This window comes from Leptonotus elevatus, chromosome 16 (genome assembly GCF_054856555.1).
Source record: "Leptonotus elevatus isolate MCC_2025b chromosome 16, RoL_Lele_1.0, whole genome shotgun sequence".
Taxonomy (NCBI): domain Eukaryota; kingdom Metazoa; phylum Chordata; class Actinopteri; order Syngnathiformes; family Syngnathidae; genus Leptonotus; species Leptonotus elevatus.
The window spans coordinates 12,500,733-12,524,559 of NC_141254.1; the positions used below are offsets into that span (position 1 = coordinate 12,500,733).

Genomic DNA, 23,827 nt, shown 5'->3' on the forward strand with positions numbered 1-23,827 from the left:
TAGGGGGCGACAAGCAATTCGATTTTTTTTTATTGTAATTAAACACATGACTTAACTAGTTAACTCATGATTAATAACACATTTTATATCTGTTCTAAATGTACAATAAAAAAAATCTAGGTTGTCATACTCTTGTTAGCAAAAACTAATAGAAATAGTTCAAATTAATTTTTGACGTTTATAGCCGTCAATGGCAGTGAATGAGTTAATTTATTTCTTTAGAGGGCGGCGGCAATATTCGGAGAAATTTTTTTTTTGCCCACCTTTTAAAGTCGCAAATTAAAAAAATATTGTGCAGGTGTAACTAATGAAGTGTCAGTTGAATGTACTTGCCACCGTTTTGAGGTGTCGTAGGTGTCGGCGGCTGTGTGCTAACGCCTCTCTTACTTAGCACACAGAGCCCAATTAAGAACCAATTGCACCACATGACAGTTGTTTTGATATATTTGGAAGACAATCTGGCGAATTTGCTTGATTTGATATTTCAATAATTGTCTGGCATGATGGATTCAGATGGCTCTTTTCTGCAGTATATTAGGAAAAATGGCACAAAATACTGTTAGCGAAAGGCCAAATTCTCACAAAACCAAATACTGTATATAATAATACTGTAAGCTTTTCTCCTTGATACTTAATATCCATTGGCCTTGCACTTAATGAAATCCAAGAATAAATTGCCTTGACCGTGGGTCCCTCTGTGTGTTTGCTTTCACTCCCTTTTACTAACAGCTTCTTTTTGTGTATCCCTCCACCATCTTCCTTTCTTTACTCAGCCCCCACCAAAGGAGGATTCTTGACTGCCTCCCTCTATATATTGTATATGCTCAGGCCTGGTTTTTTGTCACAGCTCCGTGAGGAGGTCAACGAAATCCAATTGCATGAAGCAAACCAATGAGTGCAATGCACCCCCCCCCCCCCCCCCCCCACACATTTTATTTAGCGCCTGCAAGGTCACATGCGTCGGCTCAGAGGACGCAACAAGGAGGGTGTGAGGAATTCTGGGCGAGACTGCTGCTGTTTACTATTGCACTCGAAACGAGCTATTCATCATATTTGTCTTGAATACGGCTTTCAGTTGACTTTGAGGGCGGGGTGGCATACAAAAATCGAAAATGAATGAAACACTGCTCAAGCAGTGGCATTTATTTATTGTCCACAATAAATGCAGTCATTTTCTCGTTTCAAGTATTTAATTATTTTTGAATTGTTGTCAAAAATTCCACAATACATGAAAACACCTCCTCAAGTTCAACAACTTTTTTCCCCCCCACCATGTTCAACCGCACGCTGCCATGTTTTAGGGTCAACCACATGCACTACTACCCCGAGGATGATAGCGAATTGCCTGCTGATGAAGGAGGAGACTACGCTGATGATTACCAAAGCGACAACAGGTCAATCACACGCTCAATACACACTGTATGATGTTGACTTTTTGACCCGTTGGTAATGCTCAAGTGATGAATTAAATCGTGCACCGCATGTCTGTATTGTATTCACGCAAGACTCTACAAGTGTTTGATTCGATAATGTCAAGTTGTTGAGATAAAAACTGCACTTGAAATATCCTCAGCAATCGCCTGCTTCCAGTAGCAGCAAAGATATATATGTATTGAAACAGATAATGCAGACGGGTGTTAAAGAGCAGAACGATTGAATTCCCTGTAAGAGAGTTTCAGTCGAATTGTTTATTTACATTGCTTATATTGCAGTCATTTTTTTTCAAATTTGAATTTGTGTTCATTCATTCTTATCTTAAAGTTGTAACTTTTCCACAGAATCCATGGCAGTAAAAATATGCTTTATAGTGTTAAAAGTAATTATTTTGAGGTATAATTTTGTTGAGGAAACATTGAAAAAAATACTTATTACTTATTGCTACATTAATTTAAGTTAAGCTACTTATCAGAAAAAAAGGTAGCAAGATCTACAACTGACTGACAAAACTAGATAAATTACATCAAAACGTCTTCATTTTTAGCATTGAACTAACATCATTCTCCATCATTGCTCATCTAGTGATCAATAAAACCGTGAGACAATCAGATTAATTTGATTGTTTCCTCAAGATTCATTCAATGTTTACAATTGGCTGTGGAAATGTAGCATTATTTGACTGCTGAAAAGCTATTTGGTGTTGAAAACATAATAATAATAATAATAATAATAATATACAGGGGCGGCACGGTGGCTGACTGGTTAGCACGTCCGCCTCCCAGTGCAAAGGTTGTGAGATCAAGTCCGGGCTTCGACCTTCCTGGGTGGAGTTTGCATGTTCTCCCTGTGCTTGCGTGGGTTTTCTCCGGGTACTCCGGTTTCCTCCCACATTCCAAAAACATGCATGGCAGGTGAATTGGACACTCCAAATTGTCCATAGGTGTGATTGTGAGTATGGTTGTTCGTCTCTGTGTGCCCTGCGATTGGCTGGCAACCAGTTCAGGGTGTACCCCGCCTACTGCCCGAAGCCAGCTGGGATAGGCTCCAGCAACCCCCGCGACCCTTGTGAGGACAAGCGGTACAGAAAATGGATGGATGGATAATATACAGTACTAAGGTTGAATGCTTTGCAGAACGCTGGCGATTTTGGAAACAATATTACCAAAGGAAACAATAAAAATAAAAATACGTACAGTAATCCAGGTTCATAAAACATTTAATAGCTGATCAGCATTTTTTTTCCTGAAAATGTTGATTACAATTCCAAATTTTAAAGACTTCAAATGAATTTGAAAATGGAGGTTTCACAGTATTGTGATATGTAAAAGTCTCGCTCACCCATTTCTGTCTTTTTGCGGTTGTTTCAGAGTGAAAAGGAAATCAAGCAGCTCTCCATCCCCTCGTCCGAAGAAAAGAAAGAAGAAGAAATCTGGGCGCCGAAGAAGTCGGTGAGCATAGAATATATTGATGATTAACCCATTCACTGCCATTAGTTTAACTTTTTTTTCACTTTTTGTTAACAAGAATATGAAAACCTAGATTTTTTTTGTACATTTAGAACAGATATAAAAAAAAATATTAATTGTGAGTTAACCAGTGAAGTCATGCGATTAATTACGATTACAAATTTTAATTGCCTGATGCCCCTAATTTTTAATAATCTTTTCTAAAAAAATATATATATATATATATATATATATATCTTCTTCTTCTTTTTTTTTAAGAAAAGATTATTAAAAATTAGGGGCGCCAGGCGATTACAATGCATGACTTCACTAGTTAACTCACGATTCATCACAAATTTGATATCTGTACAATTAAAAAAAAAATCTAGGTTTTCATACTCTTGTTAACAAAAGTGGGAACAATTGTTAAACTAATGTTAAAATGAATTTTTGACGTCTATAGCCGTCAATGGCAGCGAATGAGTTAATTATCAGATATTGCAATTGTGGTGGATGAAAAATACAACTTTCAATTTTTTGTTTTTAATTGTGAGAAAAAGACAAAAAGCTTTTAAATAATTAAACGATACATTTGAAATACACATCCCGTTGGCACACTGGTTTGGGAATCACTGTCGAAGAGTGTCAGGCAACATTTTGAGTTTTACTGCATTGTCAGCCTGGTCACATTTCTTGTCTTCTTTTCACCGATAGGTTTGGCAGCTCATCGCCCAATCGCAGAGAGAAGAAGAAAAAGAGTAGCAAGAAACACAAGCGTGACAGGTGCGTGTATTTCTAAGCAATGAATAAGGTGCGGGTCAGTCATCACTTTAGCTCTTAATGTCCAGGGATGAAGTCTCACTTGCTGTCGAAAAAAGCAATTGATTGCCCCTCTCGTTTGCTACAATGGCTTTTCACTCATTTACCACATGTTGCTTCCATTTGCTTTGGCAGAGAAGAGAAAGCTGAAGAGAAGAGAAAGTTGCTAAGAAAGGAATGAAAGAAAAGGAAGAAAAAGGGAAGATGAAAAAGAGACAAGACAGGAAAGAAGGTGCAGGAAAATAGTAAGCGAAGGAGGTGAGAAATAAAGGATAGAAGGTAAGAAAGAAATCAGGGAACTGAATGATGAAAGGAGGCCTTGTGGATGTAAAGAAAGAGATTGTGAGGTTTCTAGTTTACCAAGTGACAGCATACAACCTGATGCATTTCAATTTTGGGTGCTGGTCCAAGCCTTATTTTGCCTGTTTGGGAATTTGGCGGTCCACTCTCACCACTCTGCTGGGCATTCTGCCGTACTTTCGTTGCACCTTACGGCTGCTGGAACCACGTCTAAGTATTGGCGCAGGTAGCGTAACACAATTTTGGTGAATTTCATCGAGGTGTAGGCAGACACATTATGAACTCACATTCTTCGTCTGCCATGTCAAGGTGTAGCGTCTGCTGTGCGCCAATTTTGCAGGAAATAAGGAGGAGCTGTCCAACGGGGCAAAATGCCCATTTTTAACTGTGCCGAGCTGTGTGCATCTACGGAAATGACCGAAAGCCAGTTTAGCTAGCCCCTGCAGATTTAGACTAGACTTTCAATGGCCACGAAAATAGAGCAAACTAAAATATCAATTTACCCTCTTCTTAACTCGTTCACTGCCATTGACGGCTATAGACGTCAAAAATTCATTAGTTTAACATTTTTCCCCCCCACTTTTGTTAACAAGAGTATGAAAACCTAGAATTGTTTTTATTGTACATTTAGAACAGGTATACATTTTTTGATTAATTGTGAGTTAACTACTGAAGTCATGCAATTAATTACGATTAAAAATTGTAATCACCTGACGCCCATCATTTTAAATAATATTTTCTTTTTCTTTTTTATCACGTCAGGTGATTAACATTTTTAATTGAAATTAATCGCACGACTTCACTAGTTAACTCATGATTAATCACAAATTGTATCTGTTCTAAATGAACAATAAAAAAAATCTAGGTTTTCATACTTTTGTTAACAAAAGTGGAAAAACATTTATACTAATAGAAATTGTTCAAATGATTTTTTTTTTACATCTATAGCCGTCAATGGCAGTGAATGAGTTAATATCCAAACACTCCTGCACCCTTGTTCCCCACTTCTCAGCCATCCCGCTTCTGCCTGGGTCCTCTTTGACCCCCTCTTGTGTCACCCGAGTGTCACACCCCAGCTGCACGTGTAGTCGGTGCTTAAATAATGTATGGCTGAGCCACATAGGAAAAAGCGTCCCACCCCAGAGAAAGCCTCCCTTGTTGATATTCGCCCTTTTAAGTTGCACATGAGGAAGGAAAGGGAGGTGGTCTATAAAGTACAGTACTGGATTCTTCTTACTATGCTATATAAAATTCATACCGCTACTTGTTTGTGATAAACAGCTTTTGCGAGATTTGTGTAATGGGACGGGGCATGCACGTTGTGGCAGGTGAGTTGTGCAGCTTTTCTTTTTTCTTTTTTCAATAACAGAACAATGAGTTCTCCAGAACAACAGCTCATATCCGCTACTTCCCAGGTGGCTCCCTCCATTGCTGCGATAACTCATAGATCAGCCCGTGACAGTTTTATTACCCCCTCCTTCACCTTTCTAGTGCTGCCACACTGCCACGCACTGTAGGTGTGCGAATCAGCAGGGGAGACGTGGGTCGACTCTGCAAAATAGCAACAACTCCCGCAGACTTTCACTCATTTCCATGGAAAACCGCAATGAGGGTGAGAGCGAGGTGATATGAACGACTGCATTGAACACGGGTCAATAAATTGTAGGAAGCCGCACTTAACTCATTCACTGCCATTGGCGGCTATAGACGTCAACAATTCATTTGAACTATTTCTATTAGTTTAACATTTTTTTCCCACTTTTGTTAACAAGAGTATGAAAACCTATAATTTTTTTATTGTACATTTAGAACAGATATAACATTTGTGATTAATCGTGAGCTAACTAGTAAAATTATGCGATTAATTACGATTACAAATTCTAATCGCCTGATGCCCCTGATTTTTAATAATCTTTTTCAAATTTTAATTAAAAAAAAAACTAAGAAGAAGAAAATATTATAAATAATTAGGGGCGTCAGGTGATTACAATTAATTGTAATTAATCACGTGACTTCACTCGTTAACTCACGATTAAAATTATGCGATTAATTACGATTACAAATTCTAATCGCCTGACGCCCCTGATTTTTAATAATCTTTTTTCAAATTTTAATAAAAAAAAAAAACAAAGAAGAAGAAAAGATTATAAATAATTAGGGGCGTCAGGTGATTAAAATTTATTGTAATTAATCACGTGACTTCACTCGTTAACTCACGATTAAAATTATGCAATTAATTACGATTACAAATTCTAATCGGCCGGTGCCCCTGATTTTTAATAATCTTTTTAAAATTTTTATTAAAACAAAACAAAGAAGAAGAAAAGATTATAAATAATTAGGGGCGTCAGGTGATTAAATTTAATTGTAATTAATCACGTGACTTCACTCGTTAACTCACGATTAAAAAACAACAACAAAAGATGATTAAAAATTAGGCGTCAATGGCAGTGAATGAGTTAATACACAGACCTGTATGTAAAGACATGGATAAGAAGTTCACTAGCAAAACCATCACTGCTCACCAATTTAGTCCAAATATTTCCGCCAATGATTTGAAATTCCACTGTCATTTTTTTTTGCTCATTAAAGGTCAGTCATCGTCACGTTGCAACTTGGAATTATGCAAAATACTTTAATTTTCTGGTTACTTTCCTCTCGTACACACATGAATAATTCAGTTTCAGAAGCTGTCTAATAATAGCCTTGTTTACTCTTGTAGGTCAGCATCAGGCTCCAGTAAAAAGAGGAGGTACAGGTATGTGTGCTCGGCAAAGGAGAAGCAAACTCTATATATAGTATGATCACATATTGGTCAATGCATTGTGTATAAATACAAACTGTATAAAAACTCACTTTTGTTTGAAACGCTTGTAGTTTGCAATTTGTAGTGTGTGGCATAATAATAGCCTCTTTTTTTTTTTAACCTTCACATTTAGATGCAGGAAATACGGTTCAGGAAATTCCCATGACCTCATTCGCAGAAAAATATTGCGCAATGAAAAACATGCAACCCACAAATGCAACAATAGACACGTGGTGTTAGAGAAGTCTAGTTAAAAAAAAAAAAATCTGTACACAAATATGTTGTCTGCGCCCCCACTAGTCTAAACATCAACATTACATTTGTGGAATATGAGTTATGCAGCAAAATTCCTCAGTTTTTATCCATCTCAGGGGGCGGCCATTTAGCCACTCGCTGTCGACTGAAAATAACATCACAGTTGCTCAGGGCTCAAGTGACGACCAGCCACGGGAACAAAATGCCATTATATGCCGTAATCTCTCGAAATATGCTTCTAATACTTTGCCCCATGTGCAGCTCTCGTTTTGAATCAAATTGTGTATAGTATCGTAAAGGAAGTGACCACCTGTTAAATATAAACGACTTCTTTACCGGATCTCTTACTTTTGTTTCAGGTCAGGCAGTCCAAAGGACAAACACAAAGACAAGAATAAACAGAAAAAGAGGTGAGACACATGTCAACCAGGAACATTGCATTAGCCTGCCAGAATGATTTTATCTACACAACCGCATACACTGTGCATCTTACAGATTTTCAGAATTTCATTAGAGAAAGCATTACATGACCAGAACAGCGAAATCTGCTCATCTGAGTTGTGAGCAGGTGGTCCGTCATACATTTATATTGCTATTTTTGAATCCGTTATGTCAGATTCAGCTTCACGCAGAATGTTCAAGAGTCGAAAGCGCAAATTGCTCCCCCAAGCTTTGCACGATCACATGGCTCAATCTGAAAGTGTTCAGCTGTGCCTGACCCCTTTAACATACAACCAGATGGATGACCGAGTTTGAATTCTGCATGTGTGTCCCTGCGGCGTACTCATACATACAAATTCCTCCCTATTTGTGCACGTGTTTGTCCGTTTGTGGCTGTTCATTTAGGTCCCCCGCTGAGACCCCCAGAAGGAGCGCACAGCGCCAAGGCAGCTGTTGCAGCAGCCGCAGCGCTTCCCTGTCATCCGCTGGGAGCACCTCCAAATCTCCCAGCAGGTACGTTCCGCAAATCACACACATATGCACGATTCTCTCACACGGCGGTATCATCCTAGTGTGTCACAAATCAACAAAAAAAAATTTGATTCTCATAAGAATCGCAATTCTCATTTAGTACGATTCAGAATCGATTTTAAATGTCCCAAAATCGATTTTATTAAAATTATTTTATACCCGTGCGTGCCTTTATTTGGAGCGCTGTTCATGTTGTACCCGATTTGGCCACAATGGGGCAGTGTGGTTCCACATGGTCTAATACACTATTAAGTTGTAGCCACCCACATTAGAGAGTAGAAGGAAAAAGTCACGATCAAGTTATTCCAATAAAAGTTGTTGTTTTTGCAGCGTGGAGCCGTTCTTTTGAGTGATAAAAGTGCCGCGAGTAGCGCGCTAATTAGCATGAGCGAGTCAGACTGGAGTAGAACATTACAATTCCTTGCACATCTATAGATTGAAGCAAAAATCTATGTCAATCAAATCATTGTGGATCAAAAATCGTTCCTAATCGAAAATCAATTCTGAATCGAATCGCAGACCCAAAAATCGGAATCAAATTGTGAGACATTCAAAGGTTCCCACCCCTACTTACAAGCACTTATACTTCATTTATTTTCCATCCTCTGGGGAATTTTCACGATCGCGATTAATCACAAATGTTACATCTGTTCTAAATGCACACTTATTTTTTCCTAGGTTTTCATACTCTTGTTAACAAAAGTGGAAAAAAATGTTAAACTAATGAAAACAGTTCAAATGAAATTTTTTACGTCTATAGCCATCAATAGCAGTGAATGAGTTAATAATGATCAGTGTCATTAATTATAAATAAAAACTGGAGCTGTCACTATGATTAAACATAATTTGAGCAAATGTATTATTTCAGAAGTGTATATCAAATTACCTTTGCGGTAATCAGTAGCCAAGAGGTATCTTTCAACTTGAAAGGTTGGTGACCCCTGCTCTAAAGGGACAGTGGGTATTACTTAGCGCCATCTGGTGGTGAACTAATTATTCATTAATAATAATAAAAAAACACTATTAACTAAATTCATTTGAACTATTTCTATTAATTTCAATTTTTTTTCCCACATTTGTTAACAAGAGTATGAAAACCTAGAAAAAATGTAAAAATGAACAGATATCAAATTCGTGATTGATCTTGAGTTAACTAGTGAAGTCATGTGATTAATTACAATTACAATTTTTAATCGCCTGATGTCTCTAATTAAAAAAGAAAAGAAAAGATTATTAAAAATTAGGGGCGTCAGACGATCATTTTTTTAAAATTGTAATTAATCGCATGACTTCAATAGTTAACTCACGATTAATCACAAATTTGATATCTGTTCTAAATGTACAATTTAAAACATTCTAGGTTTTCGTACTCTTGTTAACAAAAGTGGAGAAAAAAATTGAAATTAATAGAAATAGTTCAAATGAATTTTTGACGTCTATAGCCGTCAATGGCAGGGAATGAGTTCATTTCAATAATATGCACATCAACATACTACATGGCACTAAATAATACACGCTGTCCCTTTTAAATTTGATTAATTTAGGGGCGGGTGTGCACCGATACCAGGTATCAGTATCGGGCTGATACTGTTAGTCCATCTTTATAACAACACAAGCAGTTTGTTTCAAAAAAACACATGATTTGGTGTCTGTGCGCTTCCAGACTGAACTCCAAGCACAAGAAGGGCGGAAAGAAGACAGCGAGCGCGTCACTATCCCCGGGTCCCAACAGTCCCGCCGCTTGGCACAATGGCGACCACACCCAGCGCGGTCACAATTGCCACAAAGCCGGCAGACTCAACCACACTGAGGGTGATAAGGTGCAAGATGTATGTCATCTCCTCTCTTCTACTCCCTTAATGCTCCCCCCCCTCCCCAACCTGCCCACACTTTTCTAACGTGAAACTTTATTTAATTTTTTTTTGTCATCAGTAATTCATAGGTGACGGGACACATGCTTTTACGATTGTCCTTTTTAACGTGATGTGTGGAAGACCTGCTGCTTTGTATCTGGCTTTCTTTTGACTCCTCCGCCATCTTGTTCATTGTTCTTGTTTGGCGGCGACACAGACGCAAGGTTCTTTTGTGCGTGTGCGAGATCTTCTGAGTACAGAATTAGCATACTTCATCTAGGAACGCTATGACGGCAGAATAATGAGCGAAAAGACATGTGGCTCCTTTCAAGTGGGTTGCTCACTGAAGCGTACGATTATAATAAAAGGGAGAGGGAAAAAAAGTCGTTGATCGCAGGTTCGACTACCGCAAATGCTTGGCTAAAGATTTGACAAACGCAAAAGGACGTTACAGAACTTTTCAAGTTCAAAGCAAAACTGAAAATAAGAGCGACCAATCAGGCACATGATATTTTGACTTTGTGCATCTAATGCTATTATTCCTGATTAGAAAACGACGTTTTGACCACTGCCAGTTCCCAAATGCAAATAAATGTCATAATATACAATATAGAGCCTGATTCAAATGTCATTTTATTGCATTTCGTACAAAATCTCAATCATGGCAATTAGTAGATTGTGCCTTATTTGTATGCTAGTTAAAAAAAAATTAAAAAAATTCAAAGGTGCTGTTATGAAAAATGCAACCTGAACCAGAAACCAGAACAAAAACAAATCGTCTCCTAAAGTCTTTCCAAACACGCTGCCGCCTCCTGTTTTGTATTCTTGCATGTGTCTTGCGAGACCTCATCTGATCTCTGTCTGCTTCTGCCATTCATTCTTCTTTCTTTTCTTACCCCCTTAATCAATCCAAATGGTATTTAACAATGAATAAATGCCCCCCCCTCCCATGTTTCTCTCGTTTATATAAAAAGCACTCAAATGCTTTGGAGCTGGACCAAGTAGGTTAACTGGGTATGTGGAATCGTTTCTTCTTGTTAATCCAGTTGTCTTTCTGTCAAAAACAAGCTGTGCTCAGTCATAGATCCTCCTCTCCTCCAGGGGGCACTGCAACGGGAGTTCATTGATTCGGCTCCTTTCTATGTCAGTGTGCATGTTGCCTCTAGGTGGCAGTATCTTCTCTGTGTCTGACTATTGTCTCAAGCTTACGGGCGGAGAATGGCAAATAAGCTTTGTTTAGGTGCTAAACTTTTGAAATGTAGTGAAGGCACATAGTTTGAGTGTCTTTGAATATTTCAAGCATCTTACCAATAATGAAGGATGTTTTGTGTGAACATTCCTGGATGAAATGAACTTTGATTTTGATTACTGCAGCTGTGTGGTTTTGCAAATGTTCTGTTTTTTTTGTTTTTTTGTTTTTTTATAGAGTTTCCATTTTGTAGTTGTTGTTTTTTTTTTTTTGCCTTTGACTTACGTTTGGGTCTGTCTCATCTCAGGACATACGTGGATGCTTCCCAATGGGGGATGCGCTTAATCAGCGATGGGAAAATTAATCAAATGAATTAATTGAGGTGACATAATATTTCCTGCAGCAGGGCGTGTTCGTCAGACATAATCAGTACTGTATAAAAAGTATAAACACACATAAATATCCTGAAACTGTAGCGATCGTGTCATGACGGCGGGACACTGGCCAACAAAATATATATATATATAAAAAGTCTACACACCCCTGTTTGACGACTTGTTTTTTTTGTCATTTCAAACCTTAGCTTCACTCATGAATAATAATTGTTTCTGATAAAAAAAAAATTAGCACACCACAGGGAAAGCATCCAGGACGAGAGTGAGACAGTGTCCAACTGGGGTGGTCTTGTGAACTCGAGAACCCGGCGGACCCCACTGATGATGTGGGACAATACACACTTTTGTTAACACTGGCTTTGTATTTTAAAGGGACCCAAGCCATTTAAAAAATAATAATAATAATTGAGGAGGGTGGGGGGGCACATTATGTAAGAGTTTTAAAGCATAGGCTCACTGTTAGGCTGTGTTCAGAATCATTCACACTCATTCCCTAAAAAAATAAAAATAAATACAGAATTAAAAAAACGTTGAATTAATCATGAATTAACAATTATAAAATGAATACAAACAAAGCACTTCATATTGAGCTGTATTGTATGTTGCTCTACTTTTATTAGAGATGTTTTTGCATCACAGGTCCTCATTGTATAGTATAGTCACTACCGGTACTTTTAAAGTACGACCAAAGATTGACCGGTTATTAGTTGATTATCTGCGCCGATATTCTTCATTTTGATGAATATCAGTATCGACCTTAGAAATCTGGCAGCCAATATTAATTAAACAATTAATTTGTTAGTTAACTTTATAAGTGATGCACCTTTTGTTTTTGTTTGGAATTAAGCAAAGCTCATGCGAAAGTTGAACATTTCATATTTATTGACTGTAAAAAATTATAAGGAGCTACGATATTTACGATATGGATACTTGTTTAGGTATTTATTTAACTTTTTAAGATATACTGATGACCCTAGAAGTTGCCTGGTGTTTTTTCTTCTTCAGAATTTTTAATCAAAGAGGTGTTATTGTCTAAGGTTAAGAAAACAACAACATTTTGCATATCTGAAAAATTGTTCAATAAACATACATTCGCAAAGTAGTCCTTTGGGCATCCGTAGCAGGAAGATGGCGGCGAAAATATCCTCTTGTAAGGTGAGGCTCCAGCCATGTAATATGCAAATTAATAGACCTATGAATACATTTAAAAAAAAAATGTACGTTGATGTGGTAGAATATTTTTTTGCATATTATTGTGTGCTAAAAAATTGCACACTGTCACTTTAAGACATTTCAAGTTAAGAGTATATTCATATTTTTGGACGGCAATATTTTTCCCCTTTCACCGATAATGACTATCGCTATCTATCTCTACTTACGCCACATTCGAACACACGCAAAATGGCAAACTGACAATATAGGGAAGTAGTAAATCGGGAGTGATTCCGAACACAGCTTTATTGTACCTTTTACTGTTTCAGTGTTCAGAAATAAACAACACGTGACCAAAAATAGGAGCTGACATCAAATCTGTAGCAATAGTGTTGGTGGCGGTAGTCGTCGTAGTTGTATTAGTAATGGTAGTGGAAGATATAGTGAATGTAAAGAAGGCCCAGGCCAGAATATGACTGGGGTCCCTTTCAAATGTATCAACTATCGCTAGCTCATATTAGCAGTGACACTTTTCCTCCCTCCTGTCCGACCTCCTCATCTGTGTCATGTGACTCACAGCTGACTCTTGTTGTTGTCACATCCACCCCCCTTCCCACATATCGTTCACATCTGCCAGCTCTGCATGCACACCTTACCTTATCTTACCTCCGTTCTCTCCACTAATATGATAATAAACTACTGTATATCCACTTACCTTTATCCATCCACCCCCATACCCCCCTCCCTCCCTCCCTGTTTGGATACAAACATGGCTGCATTTGTACAAGCGAAAAAGACAAAGCAAATCATGTAGTTTCTAGCATCATCCTAATTTTCCATCTGGATTTTTTTTTCTCTCTTAACTCATTCACTGCCATTGACGGCTATAGACGTCAAAAATTCATTTGAACTATTTCTATTAGTTTCACATTTTTTCTACTTTTGTTAACAAGAGTGTGAAAACCTAGGGGAAAAATGTGTATTGTACATTTAGAACAGATATAACATTTGTGATTAATAATGAGTTAACTAGTGAAGTCATGTGATTAATTACAATTAAAAATTGTAATTAAAAAATTAATAAAATATTATTAAAAATTAGGGGCGTCAGACAATTAAAATGTTTAATTGTAATTAATCGCATGACCTCACAAATGTTATATCTGTTCTAAATGTACAATTAAAAAAATATAGGTTTTTATACTCCTGTTAACAAAAGTGGGAAACAATTTGAAACTAATAGAAATAGTTCAAATGAATTTTTGACGTCTATACCCGTCAATGGCAGTGAATGAGTTCATTTTGTTTTGATTTTCTTTTTTTCCTTTTTTTTTTTGTTTATTTCTCATTAGTGTCTGGACGAAAGAAAAAAAAGCTTTGATACTAAAAGAGGTCATTGTCTTTTTCCCATATCGCTGCGGAGAACGTTCCCTTCTCCTATCTTTTTTTCTTTGTTTCCTTGTTTTGTTGCTATTGCATACGTGTCACTGATTGAAACGGAAGGTAGGTAACGCTTTGCCTACGCACGTGATCTTTATGCAGATGAGAATGTGACAAGCACCCGAGCCCGAGTGACTTCAATGTTTCTCTCTTTCTCTCTTTCTCTCTGTTGTTTACAAAGTTTACTTCATCGGTTATGATTTCACGCTTGACGATTTTGTTGCGTGCTAAGAGCTCTCTTTTTATTTTTATTTTTATTTTTTTCCAAAGTTGTTCTGGAGCCCGATATTCCGGTCAAGCATTACCGTAGTTTTTGTTGTTGTTTTTTCCCCCCAGTTTGAGTAAAATGCATTTCTTGTTTATAGGTTGATAGTACATCTTGTGATTTCACACCATTGGGCGTGCATTTTCTTATTACACTGTATTAATTTGCTGCCTTCTGTCTGGAGGACAGAAGGTCTATTTAACGGAAGGATCACATGTGTAGCATCTCAGGTTGTTAGGCAGCTACACTTAGCAGTCCTATTATCGTCATCTTTCCTTGCACAATTTGATGAGATCCAATACAAGGGCTGTACTTAAAAATAATAATAATAATCATTTGATTTAAAAAAAAAAGAAGGCCTTTTTGGTTCATATTGTAAGAGAGGGAATGAAAGTGACAATCATAACTGAGCTTTATTATATCCTCCAAGTGGAAGGGTTTGTTTTGATTGCCTTTGATTGTCAAAGCAAAAACAACAATAATCAAGAGACGGCTCATAACTCCAAAAAATGTCCTTGGCGTACTCGCAAATCAAGCTATCACTGTATTACTACGCTACCAATTTCCATTCAACTTTGTGGCGGGTGGTGCATCAGCACAGCAAAAACTCATTACATTTTACAAGCGCTCTTTCTCAAACAAAAAACACAAATTCTTCTTTGTCAGACAATAACCAGTCATAATAATAGTCGTTTCTGTTTGTGGTACTTTAGCTTTTGCAATACAGTGGAACCTCAATTTAATGGCCTAACTGGAGGTATGGTTCGTCCATTTCAGCCCATTACCCGTTAACTCATTCACTGCCATTGACAGCTATAGACGTCACCTTTTTTCCACTTTTGTTAACAAGAGTATGAAAACCTAGAAAAAAAAGGTTCTTGTACATTTAGAACAAATATAAAATTTGTGATTAGTCGCGAGTTAACTATTGAAGTCATGCGATTAATTACAATTAAAAAATGTAATCATCTGACACCCCCATTTTTTTTACATTTTCTTTTTTTTTTTAATTAGGGGCATCAGGCGATTAAATTTTTTATTGTAATTGATCAAATGACTTCACTAGTTAATCAAAAATGTTATATCTGTTCTAAATGTACAATACATTTTTTTCTAGGTTTTCATAAGTGGAAAAAAAGGTGAAACTAATAGAAATAGTTCAAGTGAATTTTTGACATCTATAGTCGTCAATGGCAGTGAATGAGTTAAATTGAAGTACCTAAAAATACTCAAAACTAAAAATATGACATTTTTACGAATAATATGAAATTATTACAAATAAATACAAAAAAAAAAGAAGCTTGAAATCATTTAAACGGTTTAAAGTTTGATCCAAACTTACATCGGTGGCGCTTGGGGAGGGGATAATGGTGTTCAGCTGGCTCCACCAAGCCGCGTTGTTAGCATGTTTTTTTCCCTCCAAATTGAATAGAATTACATTCCATCGAGAAGGTCTTGACTAAAAAAAACTAACGTGTATAATGTACCAAAAATGCTTGAGAGATGCGTATACAAGCTAGATACGATACGCTCCTTTTGAACTGCGTGCCTATGTCGGTGCTAAGCTAATGCCTATGATGTTAATGGCGACTTCACCACTGCCAACATGGCCGCCAGGAGCGTCTCTGTCTGTTGATTGTGCCACAGCGCCATCTCTTGGCCTGGTGGTCCATTCTGGAACTAACAGACTTGGACAGCTACTGTACAAAGGGGCATTTTTAGAGGACTGGACACGACTTTCTGTTAATTAAATCCAGAGTTTGTTGGTTCCACATCTATTAAATCGAGGTTCCACTGTGCTAAGTTTTGTTTTAGACCAAAATGAGCCAATAACAGATGGTGCTACTGTGAAAATTGTGACATTTACGTATTTATATATATATATATATATGAAATTATTTGACTTGAAATTTTGCGTCATTTGAAAGTGACCAGTATGTTTTATAGCGCTCCTGTGTTGGATCTCACAAGTGCACGTGTACCTAATTAAGTGTCCAGTCAGTGCATATAAAGTTGATAATCATTTGATTGTTGGCTTTGGTCTTGACATTTATTTCTGGCCTTTAAAGGACAAGTCAAGTGAAAAACGAATATGTTCTGTGCGACCCCACTAGTCTCAACACGGCACTCCTGATTAATTTTGTGTTTGTGGAATATGAATTAAGCAGCCAAATCCACCCATCTCAGGGGGTGGGGCGTCCATTTTGCCAGTGGCTGTCAACTGAAAATGACATCACAGTTGCTCAGGGCTCAGGTAACAACCGATCACAGCGTCACATGACCAAACTAAGAAAACAGGTGAGCCGTGAGCAATTGTTATGTCCTTTTCAGTCGAAAGAAAGTGGCTGCACAAAGGCAAAATGGCCGCCCACTGTGATGGCTATAAACGGGTGGATTTGGCTGTAATCGTATTTATACTAACAAAACATCGGTTATTAAGCTATTTCGGTCAGAACTTACTGTCACAGAAGCTCTCTGGAGACGCTTCAAAACAAACGTTGACACTTCAAATAAGCGATATGACGGCCGTTATCCCAAAAGTCGCATCCGAGTGAATGAGGGAACTCTGGAAGGAAAACGGTAAAAGCTGGCGTTTCCTGGAGGCGGCTGGTGCTGAGGAAAAACTCCATGTTGCCGTCATGGTTTTCCTCTTTGCTTTGACTTCTTTTCCATTGATTTCCATGCACTGTCTCATGAGTCACTGACAGGGAAGGGTTTTGTGTCTTTTTCTCTTGCATTTTGTGAATCTAATGATGCACTTATGTTGCCCCACTTTTCCCTTTTCTTCATACCTTACCTACTAAAGGAGGGAATACCACTTTATTGGTAAGTGGATGCTAACCAGAAGGGAGTTAAACAAGAATAACACTTTTTTTTAAAAAACAAAGAAAATGGGTCGCTGTTCACATGTCAGCACTTGTCTTCAGGGGGAAAAAAAATCCAGAAAGAGAAAATTGAGTAGCAGACGATTTTTGTTTCTGATTCGACTGATTGAATAATTGTGATCTTTATTTTGTTCCCTCCATTTCTGTGATGTTCCGTCCAGTTGTCTTCTCTTTCTGTTAACTTTCATTTCTTTGACATCATGACTTTAAAATATAAAGAAGTCCTCTCTTTTTTTCTTTTTCTCTCTACACTATCTGTAGCTCTTTACTTTCTGCCTCTGCTCTATTATTTGGTTCACTTTTTTTTGGTACCTTTCCCTCTCTTCCTTCTCCTAGTTTTGTTTTGTTTGTTTTTGCGGTTATGATTTCTTCAACTCATTATGGTTTTGCATGCCAAGTATTGCATGCGCTGCACCATAGAGGACTATCTATCTATAAGCCATATGGAGAAAACTTAGCTCTTTTTCTTTCTGATGTTACCTTCTTTAGGTACACCGTAGCACTCACAATGAAAAAGTGAAACCATTCTAATGCTCCTTTGTCCTTTTTTTTTTCCTCTCTTTTTTTTTGTGTGTCCTTTGTTGGTCATCATTTTTTTTTGACAGAAGCTGCGGATACCGGGCTCTGCAAGCATCCAGTCCACCTTGCTGAAAGATCAGAAGCACCACAGCGCCCCCAGCAGGAGCCAAGCAGTGCAGATGTGCACGACGAGTGAAGCTGGAAGCGCGGACAGCGTGAACACGTCAGGGAGGAGAGCGAACCAGCGAGGACGGAATAAGAGCGGCCACTCTCCTGCTCACAGCAGCGACTCGGCGCATTCCCACCACAACCACACTCACAGAGGGAGGAGCAGCCGCCATCAGAGAAAGTAAGAAGAACGTTTTTAATATCCCGTTGGAGCCCATCCATCCGTTTTGCATACTGCCTGGTTTGGTTTAGGGTGAAAGGCAAGTTAAACACGAGTTCAAAATCATATTATTATCATATAATTCTGATATCTGGACATGTGTGCCGCTTTATGTAAAAAAAAAAAAAATAATACAAAAAAAGTGAATGATTAGCAGAGCTCTCGTAACAGGCTGCCACCTTCGATGTCATCATTTTGAAATGATAAACATTTATATGTAGTCTGTAATGGACATGTGTTGATATTCAGGATTTTTGTTTCTCTATGCCAGAGGTGGCAAATCCAGGTCCCAAAAAGTAAAAGCCCTGCCACAGTTTGGCTTTAGCCCATGACGCTAGCTAGCTAGCTAGCTAGCTAGCTAGCTAGCTCCCTAGCAGGTAAACGAGCACCATGGGAGCGATCTAGGGAGTTAGCTAGCTAGCTAGCACCTTAAAGTAAAAACCCTGCCACAGTTTGACTTTAGCCCATGACGCTAGCTAGCTAGCTCCTAGCAGGTAAACAAGCACCATGGGAGCTATCTAGAGAGCTAGCTAGCTAGCACCTAAAAGTAAAAACCCTGCCACATTTTGGCTTTAGCCTCCGATGCTAGTTAGCTAGCTAGCTCCCTAGCAGACAAACGAGCACCATGGGAGCTATCTAGGGAATTAGCTAGCACCTGGGGCTAAAGCTAAACTGTGGCAGGATTTTTACTTTCTGGACCTGGATTTGCCACCTCTGCCCGATGCCTTTAAATAATACGATACGATGCGTGATATCAGTACTCGCCCTTCCCTACCCAATGCAGTACAAATTATTGCTTTGCACTTCTTTCATAGACTAAAAATGCCTTGTAAAAAAGTTCAAATTACGTTGTTGGTGCAATGGCGTGCATCTGGTGCAACTGGAAATCCCCGATACAGGCTTTCCAAGTAAGGGGCGGTCATTAATCGCGCTTTAAAAGAAATAAGTGGCGTTAAAGGAACTTTAAATTATCTAAAAAAATATGTCAAAACTTATTTTGACACCCCTAGTTATAATATTTACTGGTGGAAATTTATTGTGTATTTGATTTTCAGTGAAATTGTAGCGTCCCGGTTTTTAATTTTGAAAATCTGGTCACCCTATTCAATACATTTGAAGGTACTCTCTCCCCTGCTAACATGGCTGCCATGTCTACCCATGCATTATTTTGATGAAAAAGTTGACCCTGCCAACATGGCCGTCATATTGGCCCGCTTTGTAGCTTGCTGTAGTCTACTGTAAAGTGGGACCAACAGACTTTGAAAGGTACTGTACAAAGGGGTCTTTTGAATGTACTGGACACTATTTACTAGATCCATCTCATGGCGGTTCCACTGTACCGACATAATATGTGATCGTTTTTGCTTTCCTTCCTCAGGACAAAAAGCAGCCATTCCTCCAAGCGTCACCACCGCTCCGGCCGAGGCCAGGCGCACAACCGCAGCCCGTCGGCCTCGCCAGGCCGCCACTCTCACGCATCCAGCAGAAAGAAAGAGGCGTCGCGGAGCAAACAGAACCCGAGACATCGCAGCAGCTCCTGGAGCAGCGAACGCTCCTCGTGCGCCCACCGGGACCGAGGCCCCAGCAAGGTCAAGTCTCCTCACAACAGACAGAACGCCTCCAGGTGAGCTCTCTCTCTCTCTCTCTCTCTCACTCTCACTCTCACTCTCACTCTCACTCTCACTCTCACTCTCACTCTCACTCTCACTCTCACTCTCACTCTCACTCTCACTCTCACTCTCTCACTCATCATTCACCTTTTTGTCACCTCCTGTGGCATTGACCGGGGGTCTCTCGTGCAGAGAGAGGGACAGCCCCAACCACAGCGACGCCGACAGCCGGGCCCGCCGTCGCTCTCGTAGTTACTCGCCCATTCGGAAACGGAGGAGAGATTCGCCCAGTTTTATGGAAGCTCGCAGAATTACCAGGTAATACCAGTCTTCCGGATGTGTGTTTACAACCACATAAATATTGGGACATTTGGATATTATTGCAGTAAATAAGAAAAAAAAAAGTTTTAGGTTTACAGTGCAAATGCATTTATTTTATACTTCCTCAGGCTTCTTGCACTTTAATTATCTTATTGCAGGTCAGTGTGAGCTGCTGTATGCTTAATTAAAAGAGAATGTGTTGTGAGTTTTGCCATTCGGATTCTTGTTAGAGAATAGCAAGTTGTACAAACAGCACTGAAACAATTGACAGCTGTGTGTGCGTTGAAAAGGTTAGAGTTGGTCAAGTGTATTTTAGGTTCATCCTGAAATGTCACCCCTAACTTTTTGTGTTAATTTTAATTGCCATAAAATTAAAATAACACCATGCAAATTAAATGTCTTTTTAAAAAGTCCAATTCTAGTTGTAATTTAAAAAAAAAAATGTTTTTCTAGATTTGCAAACTGTTTCAAACAGGTAGGTTGATAATTGCATTCAAATTCGTACATATTGATGATGAATGATTAAAGTTGAAGATATGATATAACCTAAGTGCACACTGTTTTATTTTGAATAAATAAAATGCATAAAATAAGGCCAACTGTCACCCATTGGTGTATGTACACTTACAGTATACCACTGAATGTAAAAAGGTGAAATGTGATGTCATCTTTCACTCCAGCCCTTAAAGGTTCCGATGCCAAGACAACAAGATGCGCCTGAGCTGCAGGCCAGTTGCCGTGGTAACTGTTGCCGTGCAGTAGGACCCTGCTAGTCTGACTCCCGAAGCTTGACTGAGCAGTAAAACACTTCCTCCTGTTTTTTTTTTCTCTCTCCTCCTCCACATCCTTTCTGAAATTCACAGCAACTCTTAAACTCTGCCCACTCGCTAATATAACACAGTGACAAACGCTATCAAGGTTCTTTCTCGCTCTTGCTTGCCATGACGGATTGGCTCGAGGACCCAAACTTATTTGCAGCAATACCTTGATAGTGTTCTACTAACCCAGTGATGGGCTGTGCATTTGGTGTTTGGGCCTTCTTGGGGACTTAAACAACTTAATCCACCGCTTTATACCACCACTATCACGTCACAATTAATGAAGCCATTTATACCATACCCAAAAAAAAAACAACAGCACACCACTGTGTCATGTAAATCATCTGAAGCAGATAAGAATGAATATTTGACATTATATTTATTAATGCGTGTTGATCTCTAACCTATAACATTGAAATTGGCTGTAACGGCCAATCAAAAGCAACCAGTCAGAGTAAAAATGCTGATGTTATGAAGCGAAATATCTAAACATCACAATACGATAATTATCATGATATTGTGGGGAGGTTGCAAAAAAAAAAAAGCTCATACTAAAAAAAAAACACAATATTGTGCTTTTGTACATAACAGCAATGAATATAAACAACCTACAATCTCTAAGAACACTTAATATTTAGGCACTTACTTGCTAATTTGCTCGTACACATATTGACTGTTCACAAGCATATTACATTCCCCTTCGTCTGACCATTGGTGTGGATTTTAAACATAGGAGGGCCAAAACATGCCTTGTGAAAATTAAACTGCACTAAAAACTATATATATATATATATATATATATATATATATATATACGATTTGAAGCAGAAAATCAGTTTGTACTTCAAAGATGTGAGTGCATCGCCTTGAACCGAATCGAATCGTTCCACACAAAAATATATTGAGATGCGTATCAAATTGTCCTTTGGAGCGATATATCTATGATGACAAGACTACGTTTGTAATAACCTACTGACAAGTCCATTCATAGCGTAAATTGAAAAATAAACTTATTGCATCATATCTTCTTGAACTCAGCCGTAACATATGAAATCGTAATGCCGAATTGAATCAAACCGATTTGAATCATGGTATTGAAATTTGGAATCATTTTTATATATGCAGTTGTACTGATTCTGAAGATCCTGGGCAGATTATAGTTTGAGAAATCTAATGAGAAAAACAAAATCTTAGCTCCACGTAGTTGAATTGGTTACAGCGGCGGCCAAGAAAAGAAACAACAACATGGAGAGTAGACTGTTGGGAATAAATTAGTCCAGTTTCATTGAATGAATATCACCACTCGCCACTGTACTAACCACACTGTTGTTGACTGCTGAAGTCTGCTGGTGTTCACCTCCAACGACAAGTTCTTTTGGGTGCTAATTACTTATCCGAAGCACTTTCGGAGTGGCTATTAACGAGGAAACTAACCACATGCTTTTCTCTTCATATGAGTGTGTGCAAATGTGTGTGCGCGGCTTTTTTTGTTTTAACCCAAACAGCTGCTCTCTTTTAGCGCCTGTCCTGGTCACAAGCATCTAACAATGATTCGCTCGACCAAATATCATCAAGCCTTTGAAAAGAGGATTTTGACACCCACTTCCTGGTTGCCCTCCCCAGTGCCCGGAAACGTCCGATCCCGTACTACCGGCCGAGCCCGTCGTCGTCCAGCTACGACAGCAGCCCATCGCGCTCCAGCCGCAGCCACAGTCGCAGCTACAGCAGCTACAGTCGCAGCCGCAGCAGGAGCCGCAGCAGGAGTCGAAGTCGCAGCCGCAGCTGGAGTCGGAGTCGCAGCTGGAGTCGGAGTCGCTCTCGCAGCCGCCGCAGTTACTCCAGCCACAGCAGCTACGACAGTCCAGGCTTCTGAGGGGGGATGAAACGCCAATCGGGTTTGTGAAGTTTTACAGTCCAGGGTCCAAATCCTTTTTACCCTATTAACTATTAGCGCTCTTCTACTTCGTTCATAAAATCTCTGAGAGTGAAAAATATTTTTAAAGGAATTAGTTCACACGCGTCAAATGATTTGGCTGAGCCCTTGGAACAAATCTTAAATGTTGCTACGTTCTTTCACTTCTTCCACAAAGTAACCAAAATCCAAAGTAAATCTATGTATGTATGTATTAAAAATAGGTGCCGGGTATACGACGCACGTTACGAAAAAGCCACGATTTATTTCCTGAGAGCAACAAGATCAATGAAATAAGAACAAAATAACTTTTTTTAATGCTTAAAAGTGACAAGGTATACGTTTGTCTGTATAGATCTCTTCTGGCTTTGTAAACTATGCACTGTATATTCCATTAAGTTGCAAGAGTCGAGGTGACGCAGCATAGCATGGCAAATCGGAAAGGGCGTGTCTCTTTTGTGGCGGGGGCGTGGCCCTAACTCAGTTTATAGGATTCTGCTCTAATGGGATGCCAACCGGCCGCAAGTAAATTAGATGAAATGTATTATTTATTATTTTATGTCTGCCCTATCTAATGATGTGTATGTTGATTCTGCTTATCCTTCGTTTATAACGCAGAGTATGTGTGCGAAGAAGGGATACACACATACCGATTTAAAAAAACAACAACATCTTAACCAAACTGTGTGTAAGTTGTAACAAATGCCATCGGTCACGACAATTTTCTGAGCCGACCGGGTGGAAAAATGACAAGACACCCCACACCGCAAGATAACCACTCTGGATAATCATTTGGAGACGTTCACACCAAAAAGGCTCGACTTTGGTCCGATTATCGGTATGCGTGTACATCGCCTTCGACTGTAATTACCACTGAGGCTGCTGCGGGCACTGTACATGAAACCTTACTGCAAAACTTTCCATGCACATGTTTTGTCAATATGTTATTTAATGTATTTATTTATTTATTTATTTATTTATTGGACTATTTATTATTTTAAGTTATTGAATCTGTTTTTAGCACTAGGCCAACGTGCCGCAAATTT

General features: G+C 38.8%; 1 protein-coding gene across 4 annotated transcripts in view; it reads left to right on the top strand.

Annotated features, from left to right (window-relative positions):
* srrm3 (serine/arginine repetitive matrix 3) overlaps nt 1-23,418 on the top strand; it is a 59,715-nt gene extending 36,297 nt beyond the window's left edge. Inside the window, exons 4-14 of one of the 4 annotated variants that reach the window (XM_086098415.1) lie at nt 1,302-1,394; nt 2,805-2,885; nt 3,597-3,665; nt 6,724-6,759; nt 7,422-7,472; nt 7,909-8,016; nt 9,698-9,863; nt 17,819-18,081; nt 19,499-19,744; nt 19,923-20,048; nt 22,493-23,418. In XM_086098415.1, the coding sequence (XP_085954541.1) occupies nt 1,302-1,394; nt 2,805-2,885; nt 3,597-3,665; nt 6,724-6,759; nt 7,422-7,472; nt 7,909-8,016; nt 9,698-9,863; nt 17,819-18,081; nt 19,499-19,744; nt 19,923-20,048; nt 22,493-22,742 (1,489 nt within the window). In that variant the 3' untranslated portion in view covers nt 22,743-23,418. The remainder of the gene's footprint in view (nt 1-1,301; nt 1,395-2,804; nt 2,886-3,596; nt 3,666-6,723; nt 6,760-7,421; nt 7,473-7,908; nt 8,017-9,697; nt 9,864-17,818; nt 18,082-19,498; nt 19,745-19,922; nt 20,049-22,492) is intronic. The other 3 variants (XM_086098417.1, XM_086098418.1, XM_086098419.1) reach the window with 3 other exon arrangements.
* Nucleotides 23,419-23,827: the final 409 nt, after the last annotated feature.